At 32.4% G+C, this 21,121-nt stretch overlaps 7 protein-coding genes across 7 annotated transcripts; 4 read left to right on the top strand and 3 right to left on the bottom strand.

Annotated features, from left to right (window-relative positions):
• Positions 1 to 1,534: 1,534 nt before the first annotated feature.
• Positions 1,535 to 2,872, bottom strand: FG386_003313 (uncharacterized protein; the record flags this gene model as incomplete). The annotated part of the gene is made up of 3 exons (XM_067342733.1): positions 1,535 to 2,370; positions 2,442 to 2,654; positions 2,725 to 2,872. The coding sequence occupies 3 exons, from the start codon at positions 2,870 to 2,872 to the stop codon at positions 1,535 to 1,537; spliced, it is 1,197 nt and encodes a 398-aa protein (XP_067196006.1).
• Positions 2,873 to 3,819: 947 nt separating this feature from the next.
• On the top strand, positions 3,820 to 5,547 carry FG386_003312 (uncharacterized protein; the record flags this gene model as incomplete). Its single annotated transcript, XM_067342732.1, has 2 exons — positions 3,820 to 3,837; positions 4,042 to 5,547. The coding sequence occupies 2 exons, from the start codon at positions 3,820 to 3,822 to the stop codon at positions 5,545 to 5,547; spliced, it is 1,524 nt and encodes a 507-aa protein (XP_067196005.1).
• Positions 5,548 to 5,938: 391 nt separating this feature from the next.
• On the top strand, positions 5,939 to 6,574 carry FG386_003311 (uncharacterized protein; the record flags this gene model as incomplete). The annotated part of the gene is made up of 1 exon (XM_067342731.1): positions 5,939 to 6,574. One exon carries the CDS (start codon positions 5,939 to 5,941, stop codon positions 6,572 to 6,574), a length of 636 nt encoding a protein of 211 aa, XP_067196004.1.
• A 249-nt stretch (positions 6,575 to 6,823) lies between these two features.
• Positions 6,824 to 7,546, bottom strand: FG386_003310 (uncharacterized protein; the record flags this gene model as incomplete). The annotated part of the gene is made up of 1 exon (XM_067342730.1): positions 6,824 to 7,546. One exon carries the CDS (start codon positions 7,544 to 7,546, stop codon positions 6,824 to 6,826), a length of 723 nt encoding a protein of 240 aa, XP_067196003.1.
• A 644-nt stretch (positions 7,547 to 8,190) lies between these two features.
• FG386_003309 (uncharacterized protein) lies at positions 8,191 to 12,315 on the top strand (the record flags this gene model as incomplete). The annotated part of the gene is made up of 1 exon (XM_067342729.1): positions 8,191 to 12,315. One exon carries the CDS (start codon positions 8,191 to 8,193, stop codon positions 12,313 to 12,315), a length of 4,125 nt encoding a protein of 1,374 aa, XP_067196002.1.
• A 324-nt stretch (positions 12,316 to 12,639) lies between these two features.
• On the bottom strand, positions 12,640 to 14,952 carry FG386_003307 (uncharacterized protein; the record flags this gene model as incomplete). The annotated part of the gene is made up of 1 exon (XM_067342727.1): positions 12,640 to 14,952. One exon carries the CDS (start codon positions 14,950 to 14,952, stop codon positions 12,640 to 12,642), a length of 2,313 nt encoding a protein of 770 aa, XP_067196000.1.
• A 3,376-nt stretch (positions 14,953 to 18,328) lies between these two features.
• Positions 18,329 to 21,121, top strand: FG386_003306 (RNA binding protein; the record flags this gene model as incomplete). Its single annotated transcript, XM_067342726.1, has 1 exon — positions 18,329 to 21,121. One exon carries the CDS (start codon positions 18,329 to 18,331, stop codon positions 21,119 to 21,121), a length of 2,793 nt encoding a protein of 930 aa, XP_067195999.1.

The raw sequence follows: 21,121 nt of genomic DNA, 5'->3' as shown, positions 1-21,121 counted from the left end.
ACGTGTTTCCAATACTTTCTTGTTATTTAATCAAAGATTATTTATATTACTATTGTTTGGTAAATCGAGTTATTCTTTTTATTTGAAACTATAACGGATGTTTATTTATGTAAATAGATATTAAAGCTGCATTTTATGCAAAGTTTAAAGTGAATATATATTTACGATATACACATTGTAAATATAATGGCATGAAAAGTATGTTTTATGGTTGAAACTAAGCTTAGTTTTCTTTGTCTCTAATATTTAATTTTGTACACTCATTTATCCTCCTCTCTTCAAGCTTGTCTCTGTTTTGTTCCAGCAAGTTTATTTGTTATTGACGACTAGTGCGACTTGGTTTCGGATCTCTTCTAGTTGACATTTGTTTTTAAGGCAAATGCCTTTTAGAGGGGAATCTCAAGGTAGCACTCTGCACAAGGGTGTGTTAACAGTAGGAATATCATTGTTGACATATAAATGCGATTGCATATATGCTTTTATATTTTTTAAAAGTATTAGGTGCACATAGTGTCAGACTGGGTGGATTTCTGTATTTAAGGCACATCTATCATAAATTCTGGAGTGATTTACTAAAGGAGTGGCAGGGCCGTAGTTCAAGAGAAAGAAATGAGAAACAAATACATTAATATTGTGCATTATACTATATAGTATTATTTCCAAAAAATTAGTCTATTTGTTAATTCACTCATTATTATTAATTCAATAATATACATATATTATTAATATCTCAACAAATAAAAAATAAAATGTGTTGAATTTTTATTATTGCTGAGTGAGAAATTCAGCTTTAATAAAAAAATTGAACCAATCTTAAATTGTATGTAATTATGTATGCAAAAATGTTTTTAATCTTAATCTTTTGTTTTATTCATTTACTCATTCTATTTTTGATAAAACGCGTTTTTTATCCTTTTCAGACATTTTTTGACACAGAAGTCACTTTTTTAGTGATTTAGATTGAAGTTATATTGGGATCGCTGAAAATATAAGCTGAGATTAAAATTTTTTTTTAGGAACTCCAGATTTAATTACCACAAGAAGTAGGACTATCAAAATACTATTTTTAGATTTTAATGAAAAGTAATTAGACGAAGATTACTTTATTTAATAGCACTTTTTTATTTTGAGTCTTGATGGTAACAAATTAATGGAAAATGCCAAATCTAACTTGTTAAAGCTTCATGCATCTCCATCTTTTATTGTTTGGTTTATGATCCTTTAAAATTATCTTCATTTTACTTTGTTGAATAAATCAAGCGATATTTTAATCCAATTTGTGTACGAATTGTCCCTTATTTATAATTGAGTATTGTGTAACTCATTTATAAATGATGTAATTTATGAGTTTTAAATTGTAGTTATTTTTTTAAAAGCATTACGTAACTAATCTGTGATTAATAATTTTGAGTGAATTGTGTATGTATTTATCAAATATGATAAAACAAAAAAGAAATTAAACAAAACAAACAAATAAGAAAGTACCATTGTATTTCTTCATATCCTTATCTTTTACATTTATTCACATAATGAATTATATATTCTCAAATTTGACTTGTGTTGGAGTGGTTATTCCAGAACTTGAAGCATCTTTCCCTTCCCTTTTTTTTCTTTTTGTACACAGTATCAGCTTTCTCGCCAATTCAGTCCAGGGATATGTTTTAATTTTTCTTGAATATACTGCCGTTTCTTTTATATTACTGTCACTTTGAACTTTTTTCTTAGTTACAATTAAACTATCGCTGCAAGTTGACTGAACAAGCCGCTCTGTGTCTATATTATTAATTCTATTTACGTATGACGAGACTTGTATTTTAATGTTTTTCGAAACTCTTGCCTCTTCACCTGATTGACGAGAACTAGTAATATCAATTTTATCCTCTGAAATGGGTGAATCTGCTGTAAGACTATTAGTTGAAGGTATATCTGTGTCTGGAGAATTAATGTCACCTTTAATGTTAATTTTACTTTTTCTTCTTTCGCCTTTTACTTTATTAGTATCCTCATTTAAATATTCATTTTCGCTTTTTTCAATGTTTATTTCCCTTTCGGCCTGCTCGTTGCTATTCAATTCTAATTCTGAATTTTCTATTGACCCAACATTGTAATTTTGTGGCCTTATCTCGTTATTTTGGCCTTCTTCAATTATATATTTTGCCAATTCTTCTAGTGGCTTTAATTCATTGTATTCTAGCAACCCATTGAGTGAGACTGTGTAAACAAAGTGTTTTAAACAGTAGTTTACATGCGAAACCGCAGTTATCGATTCTATATGAGGCCAATGATGACAATATATGTGACTATACACTCTAAATAATCTTCTCAGTAAATTTTTTACTATAGGTTGAAACTCGTTTGAAAATGGAATTCCTATATTTTTATTTTGTTAGTAGTAGGAAGATATAATCAAGAATAAATTTAAGTTTCTTTTCAAAACTTACCTGGCTTTAATGGGAATATACTTGTATCTGCTATTTGTGAATCTACCCATAAAAATAAAGACTTTACGTAAACCGTCGCTGGTAACGGCAAAGCTGCTTTTTTTGGATCTTCTTGCCACTTAAAAACCATAAAATGAGCCCTCATTAGTGGACAGTGACATACATTGTTTACAAATCCCCATGCCATTTGAGCATCCTTAAATAAATCCATTACTTTAATGGTGATTTAATTGTCAATGTTAATTTCAATTTATAAAATCAATACTTCATATATAAAACATACCTTTTTGCGCAGTCCATTCATTTTCTGGTACACCTTTTGGTACCTTTACAGCTTCATATAGTAGAGATGTATCAAATACATTGTTAAGTACTGTACATGATATAGGTGCCTTTAAAGTATCTCCTGAAAGTCTTTTATTGAACTCCATAATTCTATAATTAATATTTATTTCTGTCTTCAATTTGTTTATTAAATACACATATACACTCAATATTAGTACACTATACTAACTAATTTTAATATAATGTTGCCCTTAATATTTCCATATAAAATTTTATACAGTTTACTTGAACCAGTAAATGACATTTCAATTTCTCTTTTGACATAATAATAAGCAAGCAAACAAACTAGTATTTTATTTAATTGTTACTTTCCTTTTTCTTTTAATACTCTTCACAACATATTTTTGGCATTTTATTTGAAATTAAAGTGCCTTTTATACTTAATTTGCTTAAACCAATTTACCAAAGTAAAAAGCCTTTTATCTTTTTTATTTTAAATATGTTTTCTCATTATTTTCTGTTATTGTAATTTTCTAATATCTTTTTACTTACAAATTTTTGTTTTCTGTACTACCGGTATTACATGCATTTTTTCAAACTACATGCATGCAAGTTTAATATCCACATTGATTACTTAATGAATGTCACTAATTCAAAATAAAGCAACTGTTTACAATAAGTCAAAAGTGACTCTAAAAAATATAGAGTAATTTTTATTTAATTGTTATATTAACTCAACAAAATAACAGTATATAAATGCAGCAAAATGTTTATATTTAGTCTTTAAAAAATACAGAGTTTCGGAAAATATTGGAGTAATTGAGTAGAGAATGTAAACTTCTTTTGTTTGTTTTCGGTGTTATTTTAGGAGCAACATTATGTAATATAATTAAAAAGATGACTAAATAGTAAATATTTATACATGATGGCGCCAACCAGCATTCCAAGAAAACATATAATTGAATGCGGTAGAATAAAGTTATAATTAGGGTGAAGTGTTTTAAATAGTTTCCTTTTTTTTCTTTTTAATCAAATAATACTTGTTTGAGAGGCATAGGTTTTATTTATTTTAAGTTGATTTAAGATTTAGAAAATGGGAAATAAGTCTAAGGTGAGTTTACTTTTTTATCAAATGGGAAGAATGGACTTATATAGTTTAATACTTGTCACTTTTTGACAAAATGGTAATGGACATCAAATTAAAGTAAGATTACAATTTGAAATATGAAGGTTATTAATTATTTTTTTTTAAATAGTTCACTCCCTAATAATATATTAATAACATACATTGACTCTGTTTCAAACAAATATGTAGGGTAGGAAACACATAGATGTGTCGGAAGACAATCTCCCGAGTAAATTTACCAAGGACAAGACGAGATCAGAAATGCATGAAAAGCAAGAGGGATTTTTGAATGTAGAGGGTGACTTTGCGGAGGAGTTTGATGATGAAATAGAGACTGAGGAAGAAATAACAGGTGTAAATAGCGACGAGGAAATGTTAGATGAAGGCAACAATGAACATGAAAAAGGTGATTACTTGCATGATGAAGATGAAATAACAGAGCATTATTGGCTCCCAGGAAGGAATGATAACGTTAATAATGAAGATTTGGTTTATGAGCCAAAAGCATATAAAATGTATCACAAGTGTTTAGTAGAGTGGAGCTGCTTAACTTTGGATATAATTCCAGATAAACTTGGTGACAACAGAACTCAATTTCCTCATACATGCTTCGTAGCTGCTGGTACTCAGGCAAATTTGGATGAAAATAATCATATATTACTTATGAAATGGTCCAGGATGCACAAGACAAAGAGCGATCGTGACGATTATGATAATTCCGATTTTTCTGATAGCGGTTCTGATTCAGATAGCTCAAATGATTTTTACATGGATGAAGACCCAATAGTGGATGTTGAGGCCATTCCTCACAAAGGAACAGTAAATAGAATTAGAGTTTGTCCACAAATTCCAAATTTAATTTCCACATGGTCTGAATTTGGAGATATAAGCATGTGGGATATTTCAACTCCGCTAGATAATTTAAACAGTACTGGTAAATCTGATTCAAATCAAAAAAAACCATCAAATTTGGCTAAAAAATCAACAATAAAGCCAAAATTTACTTATGATGGTCACCTTGATGAGGGATTTTCCATGGATTGGAATCAAAATAAGGTCGCTTATTTCGTTTCTGGTGATAGAAAAGGTAATATATGCTACTGGCAACCTATACAGGGAGGTAAATGGAATGTAGTTACTATCAGAGATCATTATCAATCAAGCGTGGAGGCACTTAAGTGGAAAAATGATCAAGACGGCTGTAATATATTTGCCGCAGGACTAGTTAATTCCAATATTTGTATGATTGATGTCAGGAGTGATTCAGATGTACTTACAATCAAAAATTCTCATAATGGCGATGTTAACTGTCTTTCCTGGAATCCATTTTCTGAAAATCTTTTATTGAGTGGTAGCGACGACTTTACTATTAAACTATGGGATATAAGAAGCATTAAACAACCAATTGAAGTGTTTAATTTTCACAGGGAACCTATTTTGTCAGTTGATTGGAATCAGCAGGACCAAGATGTATTTCTCGCGGCGTCTTTAGACAATTCTATTAGTTTCTGGGACATTGGGATAGAAGAAGATGATAATGCAACTAAAGAAGGTATTGAAATTCCAAACAAGTTATTGTTCTTACATATGGGGCAAGAACATATTGCAGAAGCAAAGTGGCACAAACAAATACCTGGGTTAGCAATTTCAACTGCCCAAGATTCTCTTAATGTATTCATTCCAAGCAATCTCTAGTGAATTAGCTTTTTGAAACATAAAACGGTGTATTGACCACGTTATTTATTTATGTGCTTTTTAACCTTAAAAAAGGTCAACTAGTGTCTCAATTTCCTTTTTGTTATCTTTTGTAAATTAGTTAGTTTCCGTTGAACTTCACTTATATATTGTTATTGAGCAAAGTTTATCCAAGAAGGGTTTAATCATGATATAAAATCATCTCAAAATAAAAACTAATATTTATTATACATGCATCTTTCTACAGAATTAATAAATATATACAAAAGCCAACCAAAAAGGCGGGAAAACACAGCACTGATTTAAATTGACATTTAAGTCGTTTTGGTCAGTTAAAATAAGGAAATCTTGCATAATTTATTTCAGTTTTTGATTTTTAGGAACTAATTATATGGAAGGAGAGGGTTCGTCTTACTATTCAGAGGATTCTGAGAGGAGCTTGACATCAGAAGCGGATGAATGGGAGGATGAGAACGAGTTAGACGATGAGTATTTAGATGATGTCGAGACCAATGAAACAAGAGAGGTTTATGGAATAAAGGTAGTAGGCACCGAAATAAAAGACAGTAAGCATGGTGAGAGCTTAGGAAACATGAACATCTTGGGAGATGATCTAGGTTTTAAAGTCGATGGATCGGATGGCAAAACGAGTTGGATAAGGGTATTAATAGATAATAGTGTTCAAATAGATCATGTGACGGTGATAGAAAGAATAATTGAGAAGATTTTTAATGATAGTTCTGCTTCTAAATTCAGAGAAATAGAGTTTCCGCTAAAAATAAAAATTAAAGACAAGAAAACAAAAAAAGAAGAAATATTAATATTGGAGTTTAAATATCCAAGGGGGGATGAAGTACTACTAGCTCATATCCCATCTGAGAGTAAGCACGTTATTAACTCATTGATTTCCCACCTCTATATTTATAAGTATAATAATAATGAAGTTAAATTTGTGAATAACCACGACGATTCAGAAGTAAATAGCAGATTTGGTTTTAAATCATGGCACAAGTATAGGCATGTATGAAGGGTGTCATAGCTTTCAGGGAAGGCGATATATATATTTTTTCCTGCTGTAAAAGTTTACTAAAAAATCAAGTTTTTTCAATATTACTTCATATATTGTCTACAATTTAGTTTAAAAAAATATAAAATAACTAAAGGTATATTTTAATCTGTGTATTAACTTAATAATAAACTTAGAATCATAGGCCTAAATTACTTTTTTGAGGTAATCTATATTTTTTTAAATTTACAAGTTTTATATTTCAAAAAATTAATACTTTAATTGAGCTACAATAGAAGTAGTTTGATTATTTCCATTTTTGTCCTGGACCTCAACTTGATTACCAACATTTTCAAAAGATTGTTTAATTGGTTCATCAATATTGACGTATTCCGGATAAGGATTTACATTATCTGACACGGCATATCCCTTAACACCTTCTTTATATGCAATATGCGAGACTCTAATGCATTTTCTATTTCCACATGACATTTGAAAAGGCTCGTTTGTTTTGATAGTAGACATTTTGAGAAACTCAGAAGGAGAATCGCATCCCACTATTTTTCCAAAAAGATAAGCCAAAACATTAGATGTATATGTAATCCAAGGTTCATAGGTATTTGGAAGATGCACTTTTATTACTGGGCAATAATTGTGTTTATTTATAGGTCCAAGCCATTCGCAACATTCATTGAATGCTCCTCCGTACTTGGTTGGATCCATCATAAATTGAAGCTTAAAGCGAGATGATTCTTCAACAGGACTGTCATCTCTTGGTACATCTTTTCCTATTGAATATAATAGTTGATCCTGCAATTCATTTGTTGGCCAAAAATATCTCAATCTGCTTGATAGTTCATGGTCCAAAAAAATTCGTTCTTTCATTGACACTACAAGTTCTCTTACCTCATTGTCTGTCCTTCTTAAGTTTGAATCTGGGACGGTTATTTTTACAGATCTACTGTTCACATTATCCCTTGTTTTTGAACTCATATTATTAGTCCGTAAATTGGAAGACAGGTTACATAAATCAAACTATATTTTGTGACAGAAAACTATATATTTAAAATACCTCAGAACTTAGTAATATGACCCCTTTTTTGTACTGTATTTAAAACAGCGAAATTATTGTTCTCACAAAATTCTATGTTATTCTCAAAATCAACAGAAAGCTACCTTAGCTTATTTACACTATTAAAAATGATTTTCCCCCACTGCGTTATAGTGCCCTTCCTTTGGTTTATGTTGGCCTTGTTCATTGAACAGTCGAGGGGTGACATGTGCACTCTGATTCTCCCGCCATTTCAAGTGTGCAAATTCTTGCACATGCATGCCTACATGTTTTTGCATAGAGTGAAAATGAAGGATACCAGCAGCCACTAAAATATCTTTGAAATATTTTAGAGATAAATTCACGAAAGAAATTGATCCTCGCTTGGTATAAGTTAGAATGGTTGCAATTTAAAGGTAGAACATTATTTAAACAAAAGGAAAAGTTGAAAGCGGCTTAGTGAATCATTGTAGCGGGAATAGAGGGAGAGAGTTAGAATTTAGTGTAATCTAAATGTGGGTAACATAAAATAGTGAAAGCTATGAAATGGAAAAGATGAATGGATTGAAAATAGTGAAAAATAAAGATGACAATAAGCGCTGTTAGACAGTTTTCTCACTTGTTATTGGAAGAGAATGAGGAGTACATTGGAGATTTTTCGTGTATATGTACAAGTAATATAAGGAAGCGTATTAACGGACAGAACTTTAAGGGGAGGATGAGAATAGGCAGTAAAAGCGTAATTATAGAACCATACGATACAAGTATGAATCTTTTAAAGGTTTTCTTTGCACACATAACTGGTATTAAGGTCGAAAAGGTGAACAGGATGATGACGATAAATTGCAGGTCACTAAGACTGATTAGCGTACAGGTAATAGAAGGAAAGTCGCGAACGGTAGTTCCAAGTGAAGTTTTATCTTCTGGAGAGAGTTTTGACTCGGGAGTGTCAAAAAAAGACTTTAGGGATACAAAAGAAAGTGAGCCGGAATTTGAATTGTGTGTAAAGGTATCGGAGGATAAGGGATTGGAATTAATGGATTTATGTTTAGAACTTTATGAATCTTGTAAAAACGGAGGAAAATTATCGCAAAGTAAAAACGAATTGGAAGAGAGGTGTTTATTGATCAACAAATGGTTAGCAAGACTGTACGATAATGAGGTTTTAAATGTGGAATACGAGTTTTTGTTAGATCATAGAGACAAATTCTTGCTTGAAAAGCCACTTATAGTGAACAGAATAAAGCCTTTCTCGAAATTAAGGGGCGTTTTGCATATCCTTTTATCAGGTATATGCTTTAAATTCCTTCCAAACTTTTCAAATAAAAGGTTTAAAAGAATTCCATTAACAAGTGTTTGGTTTATATTCAAAAGGGTATATTCAACAAGAGCAAATTCAATTGAAATTATATATGAGAAAGAAACCAAAAGAAGCACTTCTGTAAAAGTTTCAACAAAAAAGAATAATTGGAGGAGTATATTTATCGAATTTCAAACAAATAGTGACAGGGAACATTTTGTGTCTTTTTTGCAATCATTTTTGATAAGAAATAAGGAAAAGGGTATAATCAGCGATGGCTCCATTTCATACGCATCCTGTGAATGTTGCTTTAACAGCAATACTCCATCTTGTCTTCCAATGCTGTACATAGATCCGTTGTATGCAGGGCAGAGTTTGTGTTTTAGAAAGCACATGCAAAACCTTTGGATAAATGGAGCCATATCAACTTACCATTACATAGACTATCTAAACGGAATAGGGGGAAGGTCAAGAGGTGACTTAACACAGTACCCTGTTTTTCCTTGGACTGTGGTTAATTTTGACGATGACAGCAGTTTGGGGGAAAACATACAAGAATTTGACTCGGAATCGAATTACAGAGATTTATCCAAGTCACTTGGAAGCATAAATGAAAATAACCTGGAAATACTCAAAAAAAGAATGAGGGATTTGCCGTTGAAAGAACAATTTTTATACGGATCTCATTACTCCAATCCAGGTTATATTTCGTATTTTTTGATCAGAAAGCACCCGGAATATCAACTAAAGCTGCACTGTGGGGACTTTGACGTTTGGAATAGGATGTTTCATTCTGTAAGTGATACCTGGAGGACTGTACTGGAAGGAAAGACTACATATATGGAACTAATACCTCAGTTTTATGAACAAGATCCTGATTTCTTGCTTAATGATAGTCTGTCTATTAGAACAAGTCAGGGCAGATTGCTCAACGTTCAGATACCGAACTGGGAGACGTCTGCATCAAGTATTGGCTTAAAAATTTATTCATCTTTGGACAACATAAAAACAATGGTAGCGACGGAACGCCAGAAAGCGGAGGCTTTTTTGAGGTTAATGAGATACTCGTTAGAGGGAAAGGTTGTGAGTGAGGGCATAAATGAGTGGATAGACCTTATATTTGGGTACAAACAGAGAGGAAAGGAGGCAATTGAATACAACAATCTATTTCATCCAATCACATACATTAACTCTTCAATATATCTTCAAAAAGAACCCGACTTTAATTCAATTTTGAATGGCAATATTGAGACTGACTTGGCCATCAAGTCCCAGGTTGAGGAGTTTGGTCAGGTTCCTATGCAATTGTTTACCGATCCTCATCCAAAAAGGAATTGCAAATATATAGATCACAATTACATTGTATCGCAATTGGATGGTACTTGCTCAAACTCCCCCTGGTTTGTATTGCTCAAAAACAATCCTGGACTGATTAGGTCTGAGTTTGATTTTAATATTGAACTTAATAACTGTATAACATTGGTGTCTGGGAACGGAGGAAATTGTGCAATTGGAACGGCTGATCACGATGCCGTCGGAGAATGCAAAACCAATTATACGTTAAGTCATGATAAAGAACGAGGCATAGACAAACTCATACAAGAAACAAAAGGATTAGCTAATTTAAAGATTCTGAGTGAGTACGATGTGTTTAATTATGAATCCAAAATGGCTACTCATGTGGGGAGTGAATGTGGGAGAGAGGGATATGAGAGAACGGAACAAGAGCGGAGCGAAAGGAGTCGAGTGGAGGAGGATCCAAGTAACAACAAACTGGTTATTAACTTTGACAAAAGTCATGTGTTGAATATAAAGAACTCCCAAACAGTAACGAAAGGAATACATTCGTATGACGCCATTGGCCCAAACAAGGATGAATTTTTCAGGACTGTGGACGGCTTCCTCGTACAGAGAAACGGAGGCCAGCCTGAGGGTTCATTATTGGTAAGTGCATCTGAAAGCCGGGACTTTACATTGCTGTGTACATTGGTGGAGAGAAGTGCCTATTTGACTTTCTATATAAAAAGAAACGGGGACGAAAAGCAACTCTTTAAAAGGATATATTCAGGTAACCTAGTAGACGTTAACAAAAGTCTTGATGAGAATGTGATCACGAGCATGAATGTCTTGTTGTGCCAAGCGAGTAAGTGCAGCGATGATGGTGTAAAAAGAAGCTTTGTTTACTTGACTATGGCAGCATTATCTGGAGACGTGTATTATCTGAAATATAAATTGTTGAGAAAAACTGGAGACAAAGAAGGCAACGATACTTACTTGATGGTGCTAAGAGACGAGAAGATTATTCAAAATAGCATGGACAGTGGGATTAAGTTTATTTTTAGTATTGATTATGGCGTGTGCTCGGTAGTATCTGTTGTATCTTCAAACGGATTACTGTTACTTTGCAAAAACTGTAATGAGGAGGATGATTTCAAAAAAACAACCTGGTTTCCCTTGATAGACATTCCAATGAAAAATAACAGACTGAATGCAGTGTTGGAGTTTGGTCTAAGACAGGAGACGAAAAATGTCGCTTTTGATCCTCTCAAAGAAAGTGATGGACCGAACACCAACATCGGTTCGACAGGGAGGGAGTTTAGAGGACACTATTTCCAGAGTGTATCTGACAATAAAGAGGGTGGTGACTCTGATAAGAGAAGGTCTAGACACACCAAGATAACAAAGGACGTTGACACTGAAGGTTTTAGATTGTCATGTATATTGGAGAATACTAGTGGTAAAAGGGTTTTTTGGCATTTTGATGAGAGTGGTGTGTCTTGCGTTGACTTATTTGAACAACTGTTGCTGAACTTACTGATAACAAAGTACGAGTACGGCAACAGTGTGATTAAACAAATACAAAACTCAAAGTCCATTTCGTGGATCAAGTTGAACGCCAGAGGTAACGAGAAGAAAGACTTTATAGTTTATTTTGGAAAAATTGACTCCCAGTATGCAGGGGTTGGAGATGAGGACGAGTTGGAAATAGGCACAACAATCATAATTGTTTGGACATGCAGTTCAAACCGTGATGTTGGAATTCAAAGAGTGCTGGTAGTTTCGGGGTTTGAGGTTGACGAGGATTTTAACTCCTGTGCAGCCTGGAACACTCGCAAAAAAGGAGTCGTTCTGGTGGGCACGATGGCTAAATACAGCGGAGATATTGACAATAAAGATGGGGAAAGAGGAGTTTATTTCATATCCCAAAATTTATGGGACTCAACCGAGGTCAAAGACGCAAGTAATCCCAGTGTTGTTTCGGTAAACGCGGAAAACAATCCAAATTTTCACGCACTCATTTCGCTTAGAAGCAACAATAAAGATAAATTGTTCATAAAGTGTACAAAAAACAACGTCATTTTGCACGGTAACGACAACGAGGAGTCATTGTTCATCCTAAATGTTATCTAGTTTCCCACGTCTTTGGTTACAGATCCATATTTCCGCGTTCTACACGAATGGTTCTCAGAGAAATGGGTGTCTTCTCGGCTCGTCCCGAATCAGAAAGTGCAGCAAATTTTGGATCATTAGAGCAAAAGCTCAGACTCAGGTCAGAAGAAGTGAAATACAAATAATAGAATTAAATAAATGTAAACTGAACTAACTCGTGTATTTTTTCGGAAAAAATACGTTTAACTCACTCGCAAACTCCCAAAAACGACTTAAATCATAAAAATCACTTGCTTTGAGAAAAATAATTAATAAAAAAAGTCTTTAACAAATAAAAATGAAACATTAGTCTTTCTTGGCGTCCTGTCTGCCATTAATAATCTTGTATATTTCTTCAATCAAACTAGAGTAAACTTTTCCAGCCTTATGTCTCATGAGCTTGTTAGTAGGAGTAAGGAGACCATTTTCTATGGTGAACCCTTCACATTCAAGTAAAAAATCCCCAATTCTTTTAAAGCCCTTTATTCCCTGTTTTAATTCAACTTCCTTCAAGGATGCAGCTATTGCTTTCCTTAACTCAGTACTCTTCGAGCCAGATGACGATAAGTAAACGTTGTTCGCCTCTTTACAAAGCTCTTTAACCAACGAGTTATCTGGAACTGAATCCGATACTGCATTTTTCTGAATCCACGTTTTAGTGTACTCCGGATCTGGAACAACCAGCGCAACTATAGACGATTCAGTCGTGATAGCTGTGATAAATATCTGCGAAACAAACGGAGAATGAGCGAGGTATATGTTCTCCAAGGTCTCTGGAGAGATGTACTCACCCTGGGATAGCTTGAATAAATGTTTTCTTCTGTCAATGATCCTAACAGTCCCTTCTTCTGTTATTTCTGCTATGTCTCCAGTATGCAACCAGCCATCACTGTCTATCGCCTCAGCTGTCTCATTTGGTTGTTTTAAATATCCCTTGAATACTGTTTTACCTCTAATAAGCAGTTCACCACGCGGTGGGGTAGCTTTGGAATCGTATTCCATCTCGGGAATGCTTAACAGTCTGTATTCCACGCACGGAATCGGTCCTCCAACATTGTCTACGCGTAAATCCGTAAATTCTGGGCAAAATGCAGCCAATGCCTCTGTGGTACCGTAGCCCTGCACTACATAAGATTTCAAAACCGCGCGCATGGTCCTTTGTGTATCCTCGTCCAAGGGTGCTGCACCACTAAGCGTAAATTTGATACTGCCGCCCAAAACTGAACTTATTTTCTTGAATACTAGTGTGTCATACAACCAATGGTTAACTGGGTGTTTGCTTTCGATTTTGTGTTTAACCAACTTAAAGAAAAATTTTTGAGAAAAATCGCTCTTTTTTCTAACTTCCGGAAGGATTTTCCCCTTGTAAATCCTCGTAAAAAGCCTCGGAACTGCAATGAAAACAGTCGGTCTAGTGGCCTGTAAGTCCTCACCTATTTTAGTTATATCGCCTCCGTAGAAACATATTGTTGCCCCAGAATATGCCAGAATGTGTTGAACCTCACGCTCAAAAATATGAGCCTGGGGCAGGAAACTAAGGTACCTATCAGTCGGGTCCAGAGAACAGTCGGATCTGTTTAAAAATGACCTCAGTGAAGATGCCGCTCCAGAAATCCAGTTGCCGTTTGTATGTATAACACCTTTTGGAGTTCCAGTAGTACCAGAAGTGAAGTAGATAGAATTAATATCGTCATAGCCTGAGGGGGTTGGTAGTCGAGGATCGCTGAATCCGAGAACCATAACTGCTTCGAATGTAATAAATCTAATGTGACTTGGAATGTTATATGGCTCTAGCGATACCTTCTCGCCATAAGCACGCAAATACTCATTTGTTTTCTCAACCTTGTGTAAAGGAAACTCAGGATCACCCCCGTCGTCTGGTCTCAATAACACAACGTAGCGAATTTCAGGTGTTAAGTGTAAAACGCTAAGAATAGTCTTGAGTGCCTCCATTGACACAATCACTGTGGATGACTTAACTAGGTTAATGCTGTGTGTAACTCCCTCTGTACCCAAAGCATCGTACATTGGACTCAATACAATGCCGAATGTGGAACAGGCTATTTCTGTAAGACTCCACTCCAATCTGTTCTTAGTTAAAATAGAAACAACTCTAACAGGCTTCTCAATATCTGGTGAATGGTCTACAAATGGAATTGCGTTCTTAAGAGACAGTAGACCCGAACCGAATTCATTCGCCAATATTAGTATTGACGAATAACGGTACCATTCAAAGACAGGAATGTTCTTTTTCTTCTTCTTCTTTGCCAATTTTTCATCATCATCTTCCTTTAATCTCGTAATTGGATCATAGTGTTTCGTTTCTTTTTGTTTTCTTCTTCCAAATAGATAACCATCTGAACTCGCTACCATTCCCCTTTTCAATAAATCAAGTAAATTGGATATCTCATTTTCAAAGTTACTTATCAGCGCATCCTTGTGTTCCCAATGACGATAAATTGGGGACATTAAAGGATTATTATCGGTGCCTTCTAATGCCACGGAATGTACGGTTTTTTTCCAGTGTCCCAAGTAGTACTTGTTCTTTTTGCTACAACCTATCAAAGTAATTGACATTATAAACACAAACACTAAAAGTGAGAGTTTTTGAACCTTCATATCTATAGTCTTCGAATAATTGTTGTTTTGAAGAGAGAAGTTTACTACAGTTAAAAATTTCTCCCCCTACAAAAAAAAGTCTTCTTGAATAATATTTGTCCCAAATTCCTTGTTTAATATATTTTCCTTGTACTTATCAAACTGCAGATAAATATTTTTTTTCGAACTTTTGTTCTTGAACTCCAAATTATGAAATATATATCGACTAAATTGAACAAGAAATCAAATATCTACAGGTAAGTCCACAAATATTTGTGTTTAAACCGAAAGTTGCTTTAAAGTTTACTCAAAACGCTATTTTTTCAATTGCTTGTTGAAGTATAAATATGCATAAATATTCACAAATAAATTAATTACCTTTTAGGAGCGAAAATAGATATTTACCATTGTTTATTTATTTGTATTTATGCACTTAGTTAATTATATAGTATAAAATATTTATTATTTTCTTTTTGCGCTCTTGTTCACTTTTATTATTTATTTAGTCTATTTCGGTAACTTGTGTTATTTATTTATATTTAAATTTAGCTATTATATCCTTATTGAGCCATCTGGTACCGCAAACATCAGTGCGCCTTGTATTTAAATGTTATTCGTTTTGAAAAAGGTACAATAAATTAATGTGTCATGATGTTGGTGTTGGAGTTTTTTTTAGATTTTGCATTATTTAAATATATATGTGCATTTAATTTTTCATAGAATAGACTAGATTTGTAACCTTCCTTGCCCCATCTGAATTGGAATTTAAAATGTCACATTTTACTTTATTATTTCCAGCAAAACCAATGAGACTTTTATTTATAGTTCAACAACCTTCTTATTGTAAGTACTTATTTAATTTAACTAACCAATATAAGGAAGTTATAATCATCTTCCATTATGTGACAGTGCTATGCACAAGTTCATTCTTGTATTTTATCTGATAAGTGTTATTTTAATAAATCTAGTTATTGAAATCTACCTAGTATTAACGGAGACAATGGATTCAAATTTATCAGTAATGAAGGTGCGTTAAATGTATTTCCGAATTCATCGATTTCTGACAGCAAAGTTTATATAATAAGTAAAACATCAACTCCCATTATACCTTATAGAGGTCATTATATGTTAATTCAGTTGTTTTAGCTAGAGCTTGATAAATTTTAGACCATACCTACTTTTTGCTCCTTTCATTGATTCCTATTTACAACTTACTTTGTTACGAGAAAAATTGTGATGAATAAACTAAAACAAAAACATTAATAGCTGAAATGCTTAACCTTAATCGCTTGTCATTCTCCTACTTTGGTGTTGAATACATTACGCCACGTGGATATGTTTTATTAATATTGATTTTCTCCCCACATGGCTTTACATGCATGCACCCACCTAAATAAAACGGTATTAGTCAATACAGATTATTTTATTGAAGACAAAGACCTTATTTCATGCATGTTGCATCAAATGTACATCATTTAAAAAACAGTCGACCAATGAGCAAAATATAATGAGTGAAATCATGATCTTTAAATGAGATGCAAAACGTTTGTCAACTCAAAACAAGAAGTGGTTGGGATTATTCTAGAAGGGGAAAAGAAGATAAACAATACAGAGCTCGTTCGTATTTAACTATTGACTATCCCAAATTTGTCGCACATACTAATTGTAATAGAAGTCAGAGTTGATGTAATCTGGGAGGAGCATATAAAGATGCATTTATTTAGTAATTTGATTTAACTCCAAAACAAGTTGATTGAAACGCTTGGTTGGTTCAAGTTGCAGTGACATTAAATATTTTAGTTATTTAGACAAATAACGAAAGCAGCTAGCAAAAATTTGGCGGAATTTAGGCGGGAGGAAATAATTCATATGTAGTGATGACAAGGTCTAGAAGAGGTAAGTTTATATAGGTAACCAATAATAAATGAATAAAAAATATAGACAGTATGATTATATTTGTATCAGAGAATGAATTTAGTCAATTTTTAAATCTATAATAAATGGTAGATCAACGATATTTATGAATAATACAAATCAAAATAAAAAGGAAAAAGGCGGTATCTGACAAAAAATAGTTAATATTGTATTTCTATTAGAGCAGAAAAAGTAGGAGAAAAGAAATAAATCAACTAAAAATAGGTGGAAAGAATGGAAATTACTTAGATCAAGTAGTTAAGATAAAGTATAGTAAGAGATAGAGGAGATTGAGAGGGAGAAAGTTGTTGTGAATTATATATGTATGTATGAATGTATATTTAATTAACATTTATGTGTATACATAATATTAAGGAATATAGATATATTTACATATATCTATATATGTAAGGCATGTCTATATAACATGTAATTATAAATATAAATTTGTACTTGTTTTATTTATGTGGATGTGAAACACACATATAAATAAATACATTCATACAAGACAAAGAAGGTAGCTATAAACACGAGGAAGGAGGTAATAGTGGCATCAAGTATTTATTTTGTGTTGCTACTTGTTGTTTAACTTATTAGGTCACTCTGACAACGTTGGTTTTTTATAGGCTAGAGTAAAATATTGCATTGGGAATTGGAAAATATAAAGGTATTTCTGCGAGGAAGAGAAACTAGGGCATTTAAGTAGGATCTCTTTTCTTGAATTGCCTGATTTTTACTTTAAATTTGTGAGGAGTTGTGGTATTTGTTATTAAAATAATAATATACTGCGACTTTACAACTTAAGGTAAAAATAATTAACAATAAAGACTTTTTTAACATAAAACATTAAGGCAGGAGAAAAAAGAAGATAGTTAAATTTTCACTCATTATAGTATTACGAATTTATTATCTTTGTATTACCTTAATACAGTATTTAATATAAATTATTACGCAAGAGGATATATAAAGAATAAAATAAACAGGTTTTTAAAAGGGTGAATATCAACATTAATAAAAATATATATGTATATATAAAAATATTATATATGTACATATATAATATTTTTATCTATAAATGATTTCATTTTTATAATTAAAATGTAATATTGAATTTTCTTTTTATTAGAAAATCAAAGATTCGTAATAAAGGAACATCATAACAATAAAATTGATTCTTCTTTTAAATACAATTAAAAGAAACATTTTACAAATTCTTCTTACATTATAAATTTTATGTTAATAAGGTTATTTGGGATTGTGATAATAATAAGATATATATATATATATATATATTTATTTATTTATATAATATGTATGAATGTATGTTAAGTATAAATTTATGTTATTTGGAATAAAATATAGACCACATTATTCTACGATTATTTGCATTTAAAGCAGAAATAAGGTTGAATCTTTAATTTAAACTAAAGTTGAATTTGGGGCACAATTATATTATTGATGGAATTTTCAGAAGTATTTGAAAATGGAAGATTTAACAGAAAAAGAGATTATGGAGGAAGAATTGGGCTTAAATGAAGAAAATTTGAGAATAAGAGCATCTATTATTGATTTGAAGGAGGATAAATACGGAAATTCTAGTTTGGAAGGAAATGAAAAAACATCTTTTCCCTTGTCTAATATTGCAGAAACTTTAGTTTTGAATAAAAAGAAAACAGGAGACAAACCTTGTCCAACTTCAAATACTAGTAAAGAAGGCAAATCAAACAGGAATATTGTGAACATTAAAAAAGATAGTATTGTCGCAGATACTGAATCTTCATCCTCATTTACATCCTGTCTTTGTTCCAACGGTTCAAATTCAAAAAACAAGGATCGCAGTAAAGCATATAGTTCTGATAGAAGCTTAATTAAAAAAGAGGACAATAAAAATAATATCGCTGCTGGTTTAAATAGAAAAAAGTATAATAATTCAAATAATAATATTGGAAATAACAATGATTACAACCAATACAACCACATGAATATAACTAATAATATAGGTATTTATCATGGACATCATGGACTACGCCATATAGGACATGCAAGAAGTGGTAATGTAAATATGAATTGTTTGATACCATCCGCATATCCAGCTCCAAATGTTGAGATAAAACTATTTGTGAGTGGAATACCAATAAATATAGATGAAGAAGGGTTGCGTAAGTTATTTATATTGTATGGTAAAGTTGTTAATGTCATCATTATACGAGAGAAAAATACTGGTATACACAAAGGAGCAGCTGTAGTAACAATGGAATCAATAGCACAAGCTGATTTCGCAATTAGAGAACTTAATTCTGTAAAAGTATTGGATGAATTAAGGGGTCCTTTAAAGGTACAGTATTCATTGGGTGAGTCAAATAGACTTGGATTTGAGGCCGAGTCGTGCATTCCTGGTGTTGATCAGGTTAAATTATTTGTAGGGGCTCTTCCGAAAAATATAACAGAAGATGAAGTAAGAAATATTTTTTCACCATATGGATATATAGATGAAATACATATTATGAGAGAACATCAAACAGGCGTTGGAAAAGGATGTGCTTTTATTAGATATGCGTACAAAGAGCAAGGGATCTTCGCTATTAGATTATTAAACGGTTCTTTAACAATGAGTGGTGTAAATAGGCCGATTGAGATAAGATTTGCTTCAAAAAACAAAGTTAATAACAGTAATATTAGTTTTTATTTCGGTAGTCAAATATTATTGTCATCTTCTGGATTTAATAAAGCTCATATCCCTTTGGATTCTAAGAATAACGTTATTGTTTCGTCTTTTCGACAAGAAAAGAATTTTTCAACTAATATAAAGTTATCAAATAGAGGTGTTAGTGTAAACAGTAACAACGAAGAATTAGAAGGAACCGAAGTAGTAAATAAAACTAGAGGTGATTCAAAATTATTATCTGAAAATTACAAAAATAATGATATCCATAAAAAACAATATCTTCACTGCAATCAAAATGTCAATCATACATTTCAAACTGGACGAAAAAAACCCAATAGAAATCACCTAAATGTGTTATCTTCTCAAAAAACTAAACAAAATGACACCTTAGGTAGAAGAAAAATTGGTACCAGTTATAACCAAAACCAAAATAATCGTAGAATAAGTTCATTATTAAATAAGAATGGAGTTCCAATTTCACCATCAAAAAATTCTTCTAGTCTAGTTAAAAACCTAATGCATTCAAGACAAAAGCTATTGGTATTAGAGGGAGACAACAATAGTACCGGTAATGTTACATGTACTGGTGCAGACAGCATTAGTAGTAGTAATAGCGGCAGTAACGATGCAGTTTCTGGCGAAATAGATGAGAAAATTAGTTTGAAAAATACTTTTACAAGGCCGAAACTAATAACAGTAGGTGTAAACAACGACGATAACGGTAATATAGCAACTGGTCCCAATATCAATATTTGTGGCGGAAATACTGCAAATGGTATTGTCATTGGAAATAGAAACGCAAAACTAAACTTAGATTTGAGTAAATTGTCACTATCAACAATAAAGGCTAATTTAATGCCAAGATGCATAGGAGTGTGGAAGGAATACTTCACTTCTGATGGAAGGCCATATTATTACAATGAATTAACTAAAATAACACAATGGGAAGTTCCTAGTGAATTTACAAATCTAATATCGAATTATTTAAGTAAGGAAGTGGTTGGTCCTCCAGGAGCAAATATATTTATATTTAATGTTCCCTATGAATGGAACAAAAATACCCTCTTTATGTTATTTTACAAATTTGGTACTATATTATCTGTGCATCTTATGTTTGATAAAGGAAATAAAAGGAATAAAGGTGTTGCATTTGTTTCATATGATAACATTAACTCTGCTGCAGAAGCTGTAAATTGCATGGATGGATTTATGACTCAACAAGGAAGGAGACTTAAAGTTTCAATTAAGCAAGGACAAGAACGATTTGTTCAACATCTTATTAAAAATGACAAAAACACTGACAAGAACATTGAACATCAAGTTAATAGCGACACTAGAGAGGCAAAAGACAATGAAAATGTGAATCATACCGACTATAGATGTGGCCAAGTAGGTACTAATAAAGCGGATATTGATAAGTGCAGTTATGCTGAAAAAACTGGAACTAGTGCTAATTACACTGAAATTAATACTACCAATACTGAAACCAGAGATAATGCAAGTGCCAATGATTTTTGCAACGAAAAGTTGTCAAGTGAAACAGGAACTTGTACTAAAGACAACGGGTTATCACTAGCAAAAGAATATATTAGTGACAATGACATTGGGTGA

Source organism: Cryptosporidium ryanae (genome assembly GCF_009792415.1).
Source record: "Cryptosporidium ryanae isolate 45019 chromosome Unknown contig_7, whole genome shotgun sequence".
NCBI lineage: Eukaryota > Apicomplexa > Conoidasida > Eucoccidiorida > Cryptosporidiidae > Cryptosporidium > Cryptosporidium ryanae.
The sequence above is the reverse complement of the archived record's forward strand: the minus strand, read 5'-3'. Positions and strand labels throughout refer to the sequence as shown.